At 37.7% G+C, this 18,246-nt stretch overlaps 1 protein-coding gene across 1 annotated transcript; it reads left to right on the top strand.

Moving 5' to 3' along the window:
• The first annotated feature begins 13,160 nt into the window (after positions 1-13,160).
• On the top strand, positions 13,161-18,187 carry LOC122078511 (tryptophan synthase beta chain 1-like). Its single transcript, XM_042644525.1, has 5 exons — positions 13,161-13,596; positions 13,708-14,064; positions 15,914-16,356; positions 16,453-16,547; positions 17,901-18,187. The coding sequence occupies exons 1-5, from the start codon at positions 13,264-13,266 to the stop codon at positions 18,074-18,076; spliced, it is 1,404 nt and encodes a 467-aa protein (XP_042500459.1). The 5' UTR covers positions 13,161-13,263; the 3' UTR covers positions 18,077-18,187.
• The last annotated feature ends 59 nt before the right edge of the window (positions 18,188-18,246 follow it).

Consider the following 18,246-nt stretch of genomic DNA (forward strand, 5'->3'; position numbering starts at 1 on the left):
CTGTTCAGCTAATGGTGAGAATAACCATATCATCTATCCACATGCCAACAGAATAATGCATATATAGGAATCTTCCACAAGTAGGTGGGTTTTACACAAAAAAAAAAAAAAAAAAAAAAAAAATAGCCACAAGTGTGTGGGCATTTTCACATGGAATTAGATAGGAAACTATTAAGGGAAAGAGAAAAACTTAATGGCAAAAAGTTTTATGCACGATGAATAAGGTCTGGCCTCACCCCATTTAAAAAGGGTTGAAAGATACCAAATTATACATTATGGGACTATATCTTTATGAGATTGTAAATTTTTATTTTATAATGTTATTTGTGTTAGCAGATTGTTCCATTTAAACTGAATTACTGAGACTATGAGCAAACCGAGTGAAACCAACTACAAGAACCGAATAAAGTCGAACCGATTTGGTTAGTTTTCAGTTTTAAAGGTTATGAATATTATTTGATTTTGGTTTAATCGTGGTTTATACATATTGTATATTTAATCAAATCAAAACGGACTGAAAATTGAAATTGAACTGATTGACACACTTACAAAAATTGAAATTGAATTAATTGACACCCTTACATTCATATAAACATATTTATATTGAGAACCTACATTGCAATTGCGGGTCTAGTTTTGCAGGCTTTTGAACCCCCATTCTATGGAAGGGAATTAGGTTCTTTTAGTGTAGAGTTTGGTAATTACATGCAATAAAGTGTATAGTTTGTCAAGTATTATTAAAAAAAAAAGGTTTCCTCAAGTATTCAAATTAAGTTATCTTCCTTAATTAGGTAATCCTCCCTTTATATTATGTTCTTGCTTTGCTTCAGCTACAATTTTCTGTTTTAATGTATTATTAAATTTTTTATTATGATTAAATTAAGTTAATGGGATAAAAATCATAACCTCATTGGATTAGGGTTTTACTGAATTTTATCCAATGCGATGTAAATCTATGGAAAATTAAATCAATGAAACATGTAGAATGAACTATGATACCGTCGTGCGCTCCTATGCCCATACATATGGGTGGCGAAATGACCACCCTACCACATTGGTGCAGAGACCATGTAACCAGGTAGCATTCTTGGACCTAATCTTTTTAACTTTAGAAGATTCAAAAACAGCCAGTCCTTTTTATTTGCATATGTTTTCATAAGATTTTTCCATAAACAATCTTGAGCCAATCTTCTTAATTAAATTTATGGGAGAGAGATTGTTAAGGCGTCAGAATGCAATTTCCCATCAATTACAGTGAAAAATCAAATCGTCCAAAAGGGTTTCACTAGGGTGGTCCCAATTTTTTTTTCCAATATTTATAACCCAAAAAGAAAGCCAACATAAAAATGCAAATGTGCATGGCCGGTGTCAAACTATCAAATGGTGGTCAATTATTATTTAAAGGGTCAAATATGGGCAACAAAATTTGAAAGCTTCATTAATCCTAACATATCAATTCATTTGATGTCGTTGGACTATAATTTAGGTAGACAACTTATCAGAAGTGATACTGTTTGGTTTATCATGTATGCGTCTCAGGCCTAACACAAGGGAGTTTGGTGAATAGGACTTTCAATTCCCCAACTTCAAGGTTGCGTTTGGTGAAGTCATTCAGTTTCAGAAATGACGTTTCATGTCAAAAAAAGAATCTTTAGTGTTGTATCAAAATGTCGTTTTAAAACAAAAAAAACTATGTTTGGTCATTGGTGAACCTGTTTCAGGAACGATTACTTGCTAGTTGTTCACTTGTCTTGTATTTGAAATGAAATAGAAATGATTCACTTGTCTTGTATTTGAAACAAAATAGAAATGATGGAACAAGGTTTCGTCTGCATAGGACGAAATGAAATAGAAATGCCGTTTAGTGTTTGTATCAAAATGCCGTTTTAAAACAAAAAAAACTATGTTTGGTCATTGGGTGAACCTGTTTCAGGAACGATTACCTTAGTTGTTCACTTGTCTTGCTAGTTGTTGACAAAACAAGGTTTCGTCTACATAGGACAGGGTTCGATCCCACGACCTCCTCCCCTGGGCGCTAGCTCTTCAAGAAGGAGCAGCCACCACTAGGCTATCTTAGTGTTTGTTAGCGGTTTTGTTTAGTTTTATTTTTTGTTTTTTGTTTTGCTTTGTTATTTATTTATTTTTTTTTTTAACATAAAAACACCAAGTTGACACCAAACTCATTATTCCAATAGAACAGAAAAACGTTTCAATGATTACCAAATGCAGCCCTACTCTTATATGTTTTAGGTATTTATGTGTAAGTCCCCCTCCGCCCCCCACCCCCCACGCCCCCCCCCTCTTTTTTTTTTGGTTGACGAAAAATAAATATTTGTGGGATCTCAAGGATGGGCAACAAAATTTGAAAGCTTCATTAATCCTAACATATCAATTCATTTGATGTCGTTGGACGATAATTTTGGTAGACAACTTATCATAAGTGATACTGTTTGGTTTATCATGTATGCATCTCAGGCCTAACACAAGGGAGTTTGGTGAATAGGACTTTCAGTCCCCCAACTTCAAGGCTGCGTTTGGTAGTCATTCAGTTTCAGAAATGACGTTTCATGTCAAAAAAAAAGAATCTTTAGTGTTGTATCAAAATGTCGTTTTAAAACAAAAAAACTATGTTTGGTCATTGGTGAACCTGTTTCAGGAACGATTACTTGCTAGTTGTTCACTTATCTTGTATTTGAAATGAAATAGAAATGATTCACTTGTCTTGTATTTGAAACGAAATAGAAATGATAGAACAAGGTATCGTCTGCATAGGACGAAATGAAATAGAAATGCCGTTTAGTGTTTGTATCAAAATGCCGTTTTAAAACAAAAAAACTATGTTTGGTCATTGGGTGAACCTGTTTTAGGAAAGATTACCTTAGTTGTTCACTTGTCTTGCTAGTTGTTGACAAAACAAGGTTTCGTCTACATAGGATAGGGTTCGATCCCACGACCTCCTCCCCTGGGCGCCAGCTCTTCAAGAAGGAGCAGCCACCACTAGGCTATCTTAGTGTTTGTTAGCGGTTTTGTTTAGTTTTATTTTTTGTTTTTTGTTTTGCTTTGTTATTTATTTTTATTTTTTTTAACATAAAAACACCAAGTTGACACCAAACTCATTATTCCAATAGAGCAGAAAAACGTTTCAATGATTACCAAATGCAGCCCTACTCTTATATGTTTTAGGTATTTATGTGTAAGTCCCCCTCCGCCCCCCTCCCCCCCCCCCTTTTTTTTTTTGGTTGACGAAAAATAAATATTTGAGGGATCTCAAGGATACACCAAACTCCTCTAAGGAGTGGAAAGAAAGGAAAAAAAGGATCCAAATCCAAATTGTACAAATGAAGGACCTGTCCTTCCAACGGGATGGGAATTTATGGGAGAGACATGACATGGACTGAGATCAAACTTAGCCCTTGAAGGATATGGAATCCACGAACTAAAAGAAGGATCTACATTTTTTAGTCCAACTTTGAAGGTTCCTTTCTATCCAAATGTATATATGGTTGCATAGAAAACCATCTAATCATAGGGGTCAATACAAGTCTTCCCGCTGAATTTCTTAATGATCCAACGCCATTCATGCTAAAATGGAAAAAAATCGTCTGCAATTCTGATCTCGTACAATTCCGTGAAATACCACCTTCAGGCGGTGACACGTGTATTGATACCAATGCAATGGTCCAGATCTGATTTAAATGCCTTTTCACTGATTTAATATTTTATTAGTTGTACCAGATTTAGACCATTGTATTGGTATCAATACACGTGTCACCGCCTGAAGGTGGTATTGCACGGAATTGTACGAGATCGGAATTGCAGACGATTTCAACCCTGCTAAAATTCAAGATAGGTCTAGAAACTGGGCTATATTTATTAAGGTGGTGGCCCCAAATACAAGAGGAGAAAAGGCAACTAAAGAAGAAATGATTGATATTCTTTGCAACATTCTAACAAAGAGAGCAAGAGGGAGAAAGAACCTGTTTGGCATAGAATGAATAAGGAGAGGGTTGGTGGGGAAGGCTCTCCCGGCAATGAAACTACGGCCAAGAATGTCATGATGGAACCAAATCACTGGAGGCCAACGAACCACCTTAGGGGCCTCTAGTCCTCACAAGATTCTATGCATAAATTGAGTAAAATCTACCATTTGTAGTATTATACCAATGGATGAAGTCCCTAGACCCCAGAGGTCTTCTAGAGATTTTATGGAGGACCTCCAAGCCTCCAAGAGACTGAAGGGAGGTCGATCTATCAGGCTGTCAAAAACCTCCCCTCTCAAGATAGACACCACTGAAGCCATTATCTCAAGTCTTGAATGTATCGAATCTTGTCGCCATAAGAATCAATCAAAATTGAATGAGGGTACCAATTGTCATGCCAAAGCAAGATCGATGCTCCATCATCAATTTTATACTTAATAGAATGGGCAACCATATGTCTAACTCTAGGAGACAGGAGGCATCCTAAGGGCAACAAACTTTTCATATACGAATCGAAAATAAATCTATTTCACCCAAATATTGTCATGTTTATAAGCTAGCTTCCAAATCAGCTTGATTATTTCAATAATATTAACCTCCTTTATCCTTCTAAGACCAAGACCCCTTCTCTCTTCCCATGCAATGCAATTGGAGGAACACCCATTAGTATAGAGAATTTTGTTATTGTCGAAACCTTCCTCATAGGAGATCAACCCACTTAGAGTTAATTGGATCATCCCCCCAGCCTCTTCGCATGAGAGTGGATCATATCCACGCAGATGAAATTCACCCAATAACCAACTCTGTGGTAGATTCCATATGTATGGATCAACCCATAGGAGAATGATTCTCGTACGAGAACCTGATCCACATTCCCCCCCCCCATCCCCATCTTTCCATAGGAGGTTTGAACAACATTGAAATCACTTGCTAGACACGAGGATTTGTCCCAATCTTAGGTACTAGAATCATGAGATCAAACCATAACTAAGTCCTATCAGAGGCATTTTCTGAAGCATACGTTTTTATAAGAATGAAGTTCATGGAGTTTTTTAGGATTCTAAATCTTCAAATGCATGAATTGGGGAGACGAGGATAACACTGTGAGGTCAAGCCGAGAGGGCTCCTAGAGGCACTAGATCCGGCGATTGTGGTGACTCTTGTAATTTGTTACAAGATGCCAATTTTGAGCTTTTTTTTTTTTTTTTTTTTGCTAATGACGGGTATCCAAGCCTAATCCCGCGGGCCCATACGGACCTCACAACTGCATGGACCGAGTCATATCAGGATTGAATGAGAACCATTTAACTTTCACTGAAAGCAATGAAGAGCACTAAACACCCCTTTGTGAGTAGCCCAATATGCCAGATTTGAGCTATGACCCTTGAGATGATATTGGATTCTTTCACACTTGTCTCCATTAAAATAGCCAAAGCAATATGGCGATCCCTAAGAAAGCTTCTAGCAAGAGAATGTTTGATAGAAGAGTTTAATGTTTTGATGTTTTGAAAACAACTACTAGGGCAATGAGCAGGGTTTGAGGATCGAATCGGATTGGTATCCACCCTGTTTGATTCTCATTTTTGACCGATACCATATCACTGAATTAAGATTAAAAAAAAAAAATCACTTTTTTAGGTGGGAGAGAGCTTTGTAAAAAGCAACTTGGCTTTTGCACTAGCATAGGGACCAATGATAGCACACATAGAAGCATTAATAACGATGAAATTTTCTTCTTTCATTTGGGGCAAAACAGTCATTTTGCCCTCTCATGTATCTTGGCATAAGGGCGACGCTTCATTTTCTCCTTCTTTTAAATAATAACCAGGATATTCCTATTCGAGCCAGATTGTTACCAGATTGGTAACAAGAGCAATGTTGCATTGGCATCATCAGATTAGTTGTGGCTTTCCTATCTAGTAGCTGCCAATAGCTTTCAGCTATAATTCCAGGTCCATTTTGAAGCACAGGTTAGGGATGGCCAAACGGGGTCCATGTTTATCAAACTACCAATAGAAAAAAATTATTTAACTTATTTAAAATCTTTTGACACATTTATTATTTTTATCAAAAATTTATTTAGACGCACTGAATCAACATAAACAACTAGAAAAATACAATGATTCATGGGCATACATTGATTTGTGTCCGATCAAATTTGAATCTAAAATTTCTCTTATGATTAATTCATAAGTTATACAACCAGTACGAGGACATGAGCTCACAGTTCTCGTACGCTTTTTTTATGACATGCGTCGAGGCATCACGGTGGAGATAACGTTGTGTTATCATTATTGGGTATGTCTAAATGTAACCGACCCGGTTACAAAAACCTTGTAACCTAAATTATTGTATCCCTATTATTTTTTTATTTTGTGATTGCTTTTAAAGACAAAAAGGTAAGTTCTACCTCAACTTTTTGAATCGTTACTTTAATTTAAACGGCAAAACAAGGGGTACTTTTAGAATGAGTACACTCTTCCCAAACAATCCGAACAACCCCTCGTCCCAACTGATCTTCTTCCTCGCAAGTCTTTCTTATACCTTTTCTGGTTTTTATGGCATAAAGTTCTACAAGATCATCTCCAGTGAGTCAAGTAAAAGCTCTTTTTCTTCTCAGTGTGTCCAATGTTTTTCCAGTTTTTAGGGCTTAAAACTTCTGGTGGACTTCATTTTTGTTTTTTGAAGTCTGGAAAACAAAACATCATCCCAGAAATTCGTGTATCAATTATTTTGCAATAATTTCAATTATTGTGCATCAGAGATGAGGTCAGTAAAATAATTCTAATCATCTCTCTCTCTCTCTCTCTCTCTCTCTCCCCAAAGAAATCAATTGTATTAAACATGCTAGTGTTTTCAAGAAAGTTAAAATCTAAGGAAGATGACAAGTGGTAATATTGTAGGTTTGGTACTATTATAATGATGACATGTGAAATTTTGTGATTATAATATATATTATAGGTTGATTCTAAGGGTTTTGGGACTGATTCTGGTCAATTCCAATTTGATTTAGATTTGGATTGGTATTGGCAGCTACTGATTTGATCTCTGATTCTGTGTTTAAAATCGATTATAAGGTTTATAGGACTAGATCGTGGGTTTTAAGATTTGAGGGTGATTCTAGGGTTTTTTTGTCTGATTTTGAATCGATTTGGATCCGATACCAATCCGAATCAGTTCCAAGGATTTAGGGGACGGTATCAGTATAGGTACCGATCCGAATCAAATGGGAACGATGGGTATCGGTCTATTTTACTCCTGATTTTTATAAAAGGTACCATTTTTTCCTAGTTTACCCCTAAAATGATCTTGATAACTGATTTGGATCAGTATCAATCTCATTCGATATGTCCAATACGATCGATCCCAAACCGATACTTGAAACCATGATCAGTTCAATCTCCAATTCCAAGTTTAAAATCCCTAGTTGATTTGGCTAGTTCGGATCAATCTCAATTCCGAACATTATAGAATGGCATATCTAGGATTTTTGGGATTGGGCTGTTGGTTTTTAGAATTTAGTGTCAATTCTAGCATTTTGTGACTAATTCGGATATAATCCAAACTTGAATCATTAGGGACCAATTTACTCTTTGATTTTGAGTTAAAATTTTGGTATTGGCCGATTTGGATTAGAATTGGTAGTGAACTATCCAACTCTGGCAATTCTAGAACGATCAATTTAGAATTGGAATCACTATAAGGATTGTTTTGATACTCAATTTCGAGTTTTAAATCATTGGTTGAATAAACTAATTTCTATCCAAATCGACCATAGTAATCTCTATTCAGGTTGTTTCAGAATGACCGATTATAAGGTTTTTGTTATTGATTCGATTCATTTCTAATTTTGGTCAGTTTGATCAAGATTTTATCTAGTATTAGGCCAAACTAAAATCAAAGTTCAATTTCAATTCAGACCGGTTCGATTTTTATTGAGTTGACTTAATGGCCTCTTATAGTTAATATGTTCTCTTTTAGTAAATTTTTAAGTTGTTATAAGGTTTTTTACGGTTTCGATTCACTTGATCTGGTCCAATTTGATTTTTTGTCGATTTGATAAAAACTCAAATCGATAAAGGTTCGTTTCTTTCATGTTTTTCTTGATTAGTCCAACCCGCTCGGACTCAAAATGCATACCTTTACTCATAACAATAGACCCAATCACCCAACGGTTGGTATACTTTTTCTTCTTCTTTTTTTTTTTTTTTTCAATCTCATGTTGAACTTTAGAGAGATGAGGAGTTGAAATTTGAGATTTCAAATGTAGTGATGGGTCTATTTGAAGATAGAATTCCATTTCTACCATTTTCTTGACACGGTCATAAAAAGTGGTGCAACAGTTTAAAATTTTTATTGAAAATATATATACATGAAATTACTTTTTAAATCCCCTTGAATCAATCATCTCTTTCACATCACAGGACTTTTCCGTAATTTAGAAGTGAGTTATAACCCTTTTGCACTATTAGACAAACCCATCACTATTCGATGAAACTTTAAGTGGGACCCACCAAACTTCCTCCTCCTCTCCTTCCACCTCTTCTTCGACGAACGCAACATCCCACCGGCCACCGCCCTTTTCTCCCTCCCTCCCTCCCTCCCTGCCTGCCGCTTCCTTCTTCCTCTTAGTTTACCTACAACCGCCCCGCCTCACACTGTTCTCTAACCTTAATAATTTATAGTATGTACCGGAGGATCATCCATGGGCAGTAGTAATTTACAGTTTCTTTGCACCCCAATCTTGAAGTATCACAGAAGCAACGAAGTGTTCACTTGGTGCCTTCAGGAAAAATCTACTGTGTATGCGAAACAGGCCTCACAATCCTTTGCTTTTGAGAGAGAGAGAGAGAGAGAGTGCAAGAGAAGCTGCTCTGTCACAGTTAGCATTGTTATCATTCTTTTCCGTCAGTGATCCTGAACGCCTGTCAATTTTATTTGCCCAGAAAGAGCCAGTCTTCCCTGTTTTGGTCCTAAAACAAGCTCAATGTTAAGCTTGATGATGGAACTTTCCATGGTACAGGGGTGCTCCCAAATCTGTTGTCCCTAACAGGACCAAAATCGATGGGAAAGTAATGCCTTTCAGTAGCTCTCAAGTTCCCAAGGTTCATCACATCGTCATAGGATCCATCGTATCTCTGCTCTATCACTTGCTCCACCAACTTATACACTCTTCATCTCTTATTTCCATAGAATTCTGGGAGCAGAAATTTTCTGTTCATAACTCCCAGCTGCTCTATTCTTTCTCCACCGGGTCACTCGCAGTGATTTTTTCACACGGCAGCACTCAAGTCCACCATCTCGGATGGGATGGGTTTGCAGAGGAGGGAGACAAGAGGGGGTGGAGCGGAGGTTGCGAGAGGAAAAAAGGATGAGGGTAAGGCAGGGTTGCAGGGTCGGGGTCAAGGAAGGTGCAAAAGACAGTAGAGGGAGGAACAGGGACCAGCTAACATTGTTTTTGCATCTATTACATTGACTCAGATTTTCTGCACATAAAGACGTCAAAGAAGCTCATTAATTGCACATAATATCTCCAAGGAAAGAAAAAAAAAAATATCCCACCTCAATTTCAATATTTCAGTTTTTTTTTTCGTTGAATAGTCAGGAGAACAATTTTAGTCCATGGATTTAGAATCAATTTTTTCTTTTTATTTAATAGATTTTAAATCTACGGATCAGTGTCGTACGAAAACATTCTCGTACATGAACCTAATCCGTTCCTGTGGTAGGAAGGAAAATAATATATCACTGCATATAAAGTACCAGGTTATTCTTGTTAAGAAACTGCATGTGGTCTTCGAAGACGGTAGGAGAGAAAGCAAACAGCAAGTGTTCTCACTCTTCAATCATATGATACAATACACGTTTTACCAAAGTCTAGGGTGTGCATAGTTGCCTACTTAGGGGTCCTTGGTCATTGCATCTTGTAAACAAGTTCACATGCTAATGGATTCTGTGAACCTCTTACACTGCATGAGGCGCCAATTATCAATCCTTGCCAACTTGTCTCCCATATATTTGTATATATCTTAATTATATTTGCATTTATCTCAATCACTTTATATCTTTATCAATTTAGCAATATTACCTCTTGTAATCTCTTGCCTTTTTTATCCCTCAATCAATGGGATCTCTTGACATAATTTTATATATATAAGTTTGTTCACATACAGTAAATAATATATCTTCAATTCCATTCAAAGCTCTAGTTTTATCTAATACAATGAAAATAAAATAAAACAAATGGGCTACGGGTGCAAGTACGGGAAACTAGAAATCCAACGTAGCTCGAGGGCTCTTGTACGTGTCTAGTCCAACCTTGGGATGGGAAAATTCAAGAAACGACCCAGGCGAAACAAGTTCAACTTGTTTCGCCGTTTCTGAAAATGACTTGTGGTAATTCTTTTACTAATTACCATCGACTTCTAAAAACATGACTTATAAAACTACATGATTGCCCACTTTTAGGTTTCTCTTTACAAAAATACCCATATCAAAAACTGGTTTGAGTTGACAAAAATACACAAAATAGTGTCTCTCCCTCATAACATATGTTTTTCTTCCACTTTTACCCCTCACTGCCCTCTCCGGTGATCGCAAGAAGTACTCCCTTTCGAAAGTTGAAGCAGAGCCTGAACAAGTGGGAGAGATTGAGGACAAGTGAAGTGAAATTTTGTCCTTCACCCCTTCTCCGATCACCATGTCTGCCCCTTGTAATCCCCCCACCCAGCCTCGGGGTCAGTCAAATCCTCCTCTCTTTACTATGTTAATAGGTCATTGTCAACATCACGACTGGTCCAACGGCAAGCCTCACCATGGAAAGTGAGGGCATCCAATGGGTTTGATGACGAGGATACTCACACCTCCTGCAACCCTTCTGCCCCCTGCTACCCTCCCCGCCCCACCTCTAGATAAATCAAAACCTATTTCTTCATTTTATTTTCATTTCTCCCTTCCCCTGTTAACCCAATGCACTGGTTTTATTTCCATGTTTCCCTACACTCTGCTTCAAGGAGGAGGAGATGGGGAATAAGACGAAGAGGACCTGGAAAAGGAAGTGGGGGAGGCAATAGGTAGAGACAATGGAAATGGACACCCACCCGCCCCTCTCTTCCCTACAACCCCCCAAACAGCTCATATTATAACAGAGCAAGTAAAACTTAAGAGTTTTCAACATCTCGGAGAGTACATGGATATTAAACATCGACCCTCCATTGTTAGAGGAAGCCAAACAGAACATGTATACACAAAGAAGGAAAAGCTGAAACAGAGATGATGTATTTGTTTATTAATTTTTTTTTTATCAAACGGAACAATTTCACGGAATTGCATAAACCCTAATCATAAAAGCTAAGCAATTCCTGCATAAACCTAACACACAATGATACAATTCGCAAAGAAATCCAAGAATTGAGATTTTTACATCTCGGAGAGTACATGGATATTCGTGGTCCATCCACTCTTATGAGAAAGAAAGTTATATATTAAAAAAAAAAATCCTAAAAGCGATTGGATTTTTACAAGCGGGAACACAAAAGCAATCAAAACTTGTTTTCTCTCAGCCTAGCTGAATTGCTTTTGTGGTCGTCAATAGGATTTTCCATAGATCTAAAGGATGGGCAACGGATAACATGCTGCAACCCAAAGGACTATGTTTATTAATTTTTTTATCCTCACGTAGAACTTGAAAATTGGGCAGATTGTTGTACTCTTGGGGAGCATTGCTGGATTTGAGCTCATTGAATCGTGCTTTATTTCTAGTGACCACGATTGGGAGGACGATGAAGGAGAACAGCTCACCCTGCCATCGCGTCATCCACAACAGTTGGAGAAGGGAGAGATCGTCGTCGTTGGCATCATCCACAACAACCAGAGATGAGAGAGGAAAAGTAGTGGGGAGTCTGGGGACTAGGGAGTAAGGAAAGAGGGGCAAATTTGTCAAAAAGCATAGAAACAACACTTTTTTGAGTAGTTTTGTAATAGGAATCTTTATTTTGGGCGATTTAGTTGACTTAGACATAGGATGAGTAATTTTGTAGAGGGAAATCCAAAAATGAGTAATCATGTAAGAAGGAAGAGAGGGTCTTGATAACCCTCTCATATCTATGGTTGCATAACTATACATCTTGGACAGACATAATATGTTAATTCCAAACAAAACGTCAACATTATTGATATCTTCTGCGATCACCGACCTAAGGGAAAAATTATTGGATAAGCTATTCACGTTATAATCAAAGGTAATTGTGTCTTATTATATGCCAATTATATGATGACATGACAACCTTTGGAGATCAACGCTTGGGACATTCTCTTTGGGATGAAGGCAAGCAATAGACGGAGGATGGAGAATGCAAGAGATATAAAATGACTCTACGGAGATAAAAGAATTATTTTTCAAGAGGAACACCAAATCGTGGCCTTGAAGCGTAATACCCCTTTTGTTAGATGTCATATTATTTTGTTTAAAACCATTTTTTGGCTCAGGCCTTCGATTGATATGATTCTCCTATTTATAGTTTAGCCACTGGAGCTTTGAACAATAAGTTTGACATCAACAATATTAACCATGACATTGATGTTATATCTTATATTTAATAATGAATAGGAAAAAAACTATACCCATTTCATTCATATACTTGCATAACCACACCCACTACTGACAATACTTATAATGTACACAACTGGCTACCTCCTTCCATCAAACCAGTGCCCTAACATTTTTATAATTATCCTTGTCCTCAAGGTTAGCAAAGAGGAGGGGGTGTTTGGGATATTTACCCTGCCTGGACTCAAATCCTCTATGATGAGTGATGAGTAGCAATGAAAATCTAATGGTTGGGCGGACCTGACATACAACTCAGTCGATAAATCTCACTGCCTTGCAGTAGAGGATTTTGATGCTACCCCACCCCCGTAGAACCATCCTCCTCCTTATTACCAACGTCGTCTTTAAACTCTTCCGAATCAGACTTTAATAAATAGTTAGTTTTTTATTTAAAAAATAAGACTTCAATAAACAATTTTATTTTGATTTCTATGAAACTGTTTCGGAACGGCGTAACTGTTTCATAAACGGCTCGATTTTGGTTTCTACCACTAACGGTATGAACCCAAAGAACCATACCATTTAACGGAAACCGCACCGTCTAACTCCCAGGCAGCTTAAAACCGTTTTCCTTTCCCACTCTACCGTTACAGACGACGGGCTTATTCGCCATTACCAGTTCCAATAAAGAGGAAGCTGGGATCCCACTCTGCCTTCAATCGTTACCTATTCTCAATGGCGATCTCTACAAGCTCTACTTGCAGAAACCCAACTTCTCTTTACAATTCTTTCTTTTCTTCCTCTAATTCTCCTCGGATTCCCTTCAAATTTGAGAAATACCAGTCCAGGCGTTCCTCCATTAAACCTGCTTTAATTTCCTGTGTTATGACGAGAGAATCCGTTCTTCAAGTGGAGGAGAAAGAGCAGAAATGGAATAATTTTCAGAGACCGGATTCGTTCGGTCGGTTTGGAAAGTTTGGAGGGAAATACGTTCCAGAAACCTTAATGCATGCTCTGACGGAGCTTGAGTCGGCGTTCAAGTCACTTTCAGGGGATGAGGAATTCCAGGTTTGTTCATTCAATTGTAATTTTCCGTTCGTGAATTTTATTCTTTTCCCATTTCGAATTTCATTGCGGTTCTTTATTTTAATATCTATTAATCCTTTGATTCCCTTGTAGAAAGAACTAGATGGAATTTTGAGGGACTATGTTGGGCGGGAAAGCCCTCTCTACTTTGCGGAGAGGCTTACAGAGCACTATAAACGTCCCAATGGTGAAGGGCCTCACATATACCTGAAGAGGGAAGATCTCAATCACACAGGGGCTCACAAGATCAACAATGCGGTTGCCCAAGCTCTGCTTGCCAAACATTTGGGGAAAACACGGATAATTGCTGAGACGGGTGCTGGTCAACATGGAGTTGCAACAGCTACTGTATGTGCTAGGTTCGGTTTGCAGTGCATTATCTACATGGGTGCTCAAGATATGGAGAGGCAATCCCTTAATGTTTTCCGGATGAAGCTTCTTGGAGCTGAGGTTTGCTATCACCCTTAATTGAATTGTTCCATCATTTTATGGCTTGAGCTTTTTAGTATTTCTTTGGGTGATCAAGTATTCTTTTGCATTCCATATCTCCTGAGAAATCATTTTTTGTCCGGAATGGATATTTGTTTGATTGATGATTCAGACTGGAGTGATTGATGAGTAGATGATATTAATTTTTTTATTTTTTTTATTACTGTTAGACCCTGGGTGAGATTAAAAAGTGCTACAATGCTCAAGGCCATGGTGTTTTATGACTAAGGATTGATTCTGAACCTGCATTGCCTTTTTTTTTTTTTTTTTTTTTTTTGTTTTTTTTTTGTTGGGGGGGGTGGGGGGGTTGGGGGGTGGGTGGGGTTGGGGTGTGGGGGTGTGGAGGGTTTTTTTCATAACAATTCTATTGCTCGTGTGTGAAAATTCCCAGATTTCTCATGTAATTCCACTTCCTAGTAGGATATGTAATTATAACATCTCTTATGTAGTCCTTACAGCAAGCAGTGATTATTCAGTGCTTTTGAGGAGTCCATCAGTTATCTACCTACTTTTCGCTGAAGACTGTGATCTGTCTTTATGGAATTGAAGGGTTCTCGTGGAATCCAAAAGGGCTCTAGGTTTTGGCCACTACACCCTCTACTCATGTGTTAAATTTCAGCCCTAAGCACTGGTCAATGCAGCAACATACAACACTTTTTTGGGCTACTTTTCAATAAAAAGTTCAAATAATTAGGGTTGAAATTAAAATTTTGATTATTCACAAATTTTGGCCCGCACTGTTGAGCTGGACTTTGAAACTTTACATACGGCCAACAAGATGGTCCTCTATGAATTGGACAGTACAGATTGGCCAGATCAGCTCTCCATGTGGCTGATTTCAGAGTGTCCATCCACAGAGAAATCTTGGCGAGCCACCTTAAAAACAATTTACATTTATGTTGGGATATGCAATGAAGTTATGTTATAGGGATGGTATTATTGAATGATTTTTACCTGAATAATGAATCTGATAAAATGGGAATTTCTTTTCTCCATCAATAAGTTATATCATTTAACTGAGAAAAGATGGGAATAGTTTCCAAAATCAATAAGTTTTATTACTCTTTATAATGCTTGAACTGTGACATGGTGCTAAGAGCATTATGCATGTTTACTGTTGAAAATTCCTCAACACTTCCTGCCTGTACAAACATGCACACTCACCATTTCTGGCAATCATAAGTAGAGCTATATCACAACTTGAGTTTCCATAATAACTGTTATAGTAAGTCAATCCAAGTTGCACTGGTCCGAATTGATGCTTTGTTGGCAAATGTGTTAATCTGAGCTGTATCAGTTTATGATAGCCCACGAATGTCCTGCCTGTACATTGTGCTGTCTTCTTTAATAGTTAATTTCCTCAGAAAACTACTACTAATCAGTGCCATTATAATCTCTTGAACAATTTTTACGTCCTTGAGACTGTATGTTTAACCTCTCTGGTTCATTTTTCATTATTTGTTTAGTAATTGATATCTTATTTTGGTTACAAATGAAGTTAATTTGGTCATCCTAGTCATAGTTCTATGAGTATCGATTTGGGTAAAATCACTCAACACTGAAATATTTGTGGGTTGCCTCTTTGAAACTAGAATATTTCAGTGATTTCATTTGAAATTTGTTGAAATCTGGTTGCATCTGGTTACCTCCTTGTGGTGCCTAACTGAATGTTCTGTTACATTGCTCAATCTGGGATGAAGGGATATGAATAAACCACCTTTGTTTTGTACTGTTTCCATACTGTTCTAATTTTTTTCTTATAATTTTATCTATTTATCTTTTTTTTTCTTTTGTTTTCTGGTCTAATTAGGTTAGAGCTGTACATTCTGGGACTGCCACACTAAAGGATGCCACTTCAGAGGCTATACGGGACTGGGTAACTAATGTTGAGTCAACCCATTACATTCTGGGTTCTGTTGCTGGGCCTCATCCATATCCTATGATGGTCAGAGATTTCCATGCTGTGATTGGGAAAGAAACGAAAAAACAGGCGATGGAGAAATGGGGTTGCCTGCCTGATGTGCTAGTTGCCTGTGTTGGTGGCGGTTCAAATGCAATGGGGCTATTTGATGAATTTGTTAATGATGCACATGTAAGGTTGATTGGTGTGGAGGCTGCAGGTTTTGGCTTAGATAGTGGTAAGCATGCTGCTACTTTGACAAGAGGGGAGGTAGGGGTGTTGCATGGAGCTATGAGCTATTTATTGCAGGATGTTGATGGACAAATAGTTGAACCACATTCTATAAGTGCTGGGTAAGAATATGAACTTGGTCTTTCCATGCTATTTGTTCAGCGTGTTTCTTGTGTGCTATTTTTTGCTTTGTGTAAATGATTACTTTGTGACATTAGGCTGGATTACCCTGGAGTTGGACCAGAGCATAGTTTTTTGAAAGATATTGGGCGTGCTGAATACTATAGCGTCACAGATGAAGAGGCACTGGAAGGTATATATGCTTTAGATCTGGATAATTTTCTGCAAACCAGTGACTTTTTTTTCTCCTGCCGGGGTGGGGGATGGAGGGAGAGGTATGCAGAGGGCCAAAGGGCAAAGTGAACAAGAAGCAACCCTCTAAACACCTTCCTTAGCCAGAAAATCAGCCATGGAGGTGGCTAATCATGGCTTTTCTTGGGATGGGATGTCCTGAGATTGGCTAAATAATATAGCTTGCCAGATAAACTGAGAGATTGCCTAAATTCGGCGAATTTTTGACAGAAATTATGCTACTTTTGGTTTCACCTCCTGTTTCGTTTTGGGCATGTCAAAACTAGCTGAACTATGGCTTGATATGTGGTTGAAAGGCTGTAAATGTGCTGAGCTTACTAGGAGTATGAGCTGAGGCTTCTAGGTGACATGGGCCGACCATGACTCAGCTCAGGCTCAGTTTACAATCTGCAAAACAAAGCTCAGGATGCATTTAAGTGAGTGAAGCAGAGGAAAGCGTGACTAATATTATTCAGAATCCTAGTCATGGTTACATAGTGGCTTTCACTTCATTGCTTGAAAATTGAAATGCTATTTTCTGACTGTAAAGCTTGTAATGCAATGTTGTATATATAGCTAGAAGTACTTCCTTTGTTCATGTTATAAAAACGTGCACAAATTCAATACACAATCTGGTTTCCCGTGTCATCTCCAAAGAATGACTTCTCAGCAGGATCAAGATTTTTTTTCTGTTGGTCATACTTACACTAATATTTAGACATTGAAATTGCTTAGAGGATGTGTTGAACTTTTTAGTTTTATGATGATCTAATGGTATTTAAGTCTCGTGGTTTGGCATCTGTCATCTTTTGGAGTTTAAGATGCAGGGAATTGAGGAGCTGGACCATAATAAAAAGGATGTTTTGCATCCTTTGTTGAATACAGCAGTAACTGGATTAGATCCCGATAAGCACTGTTTACCATCCCACCAGGATCCTTTTAATGTCTTTTTTGACTTTTGCAGTTTTGTATCTTCAATTTGTGAAGAATGTAAACTATGTTAGTCAAACCATGAGCTACGACCTGTATATAAGACCCTGGGTTTGATAAATTGAGACTCATATAATCCTGTCTGACAACTGGCTTGTGCGAGAAAACCAATGGATTAACACATAAAGTCAAAGTTATATTCTGTTCTGTTGGCTTGATTACATTATGACCTTAGGCAACTCTTTTGTTAATGTTTGCTTGCCATATAACAACAGATGAGAGTAGATCTGTTGGGATTTAATTTTTCACCCTGCATGAGTGTAGAATGCATTGATGGCTTATCAGGAGGCATATTTATTTATTTATTTATTTTGCACAATTGCAGCTTTCAAGAGAGTATCTCGACTTGAGGGCATAATCCCAGCTTTGGAGACATCTCATGCATTCGCTTATTTGGAGAAACTATGCCCAACACTGCCAAATGGAACTAAGCTTGTGCTTAACTGCAGTGGTAGAGGTGATAAGGATGTTCAAACAGCCATTAAATATTTGAAGGTCTAGAGGAGGTGTCTGATGTGGGTTTCTCTTCTAATTTGATTCGAACTTTGTATTTTCAGACAAGAACTGTTCTTCCTCCATGATTTTTCAAAGCAGAAACTTGTCTGAGAAATATATTTTTTTTTTGTCTTTTTGTTTTTTTGTTTTTTTGTTTTTTTTTTTTTTTTTTTTTT

The sequence above is a fragment of the Macadamia integrifolia genome, chromosome 5 (assembly GCF_013358625.1).
Source record: "Macadamia integrifolia cultivar HAES 741 chromosome 5, SCU_Mint_v3, whole genome shotgun sequence".
NCBI classification, from domain to species: domain Eukaryota; kingdom Viridiplantae; phylum Streptophyta; class Magnoliopsida; order Proteales; family Proteaceae; genus Macadamia; species Macadamia integrifolia.

What these genes read in the sequence shown, in the direction of transcription:
- LOC122078511 (XM_042644525.1), top strand. Translation starts at nt 13,264, where the DNA reads ATGGCGATCTCTACAAGCTCTACTTGCAGAAACCCAACTTCTCTTTAC. An exon ending in CCACATTCTATAAGTGCTGG is followed by an intron (nt 16,357 to 16,452) that starts GTAAGAATATGA and finishes TTGTGACATTAG; the next exon opens with GCTGGATTACCCTGGAGTTG. An exon ending in AGATGAAGAGGCACTGGAAG is followed by an intron (nt 16,548 to 17,900) that starts GTATATATGCTT and finishes GCACAATTGCAG; the next exon opens with CTTTCAAGAGAGTATCTCGA.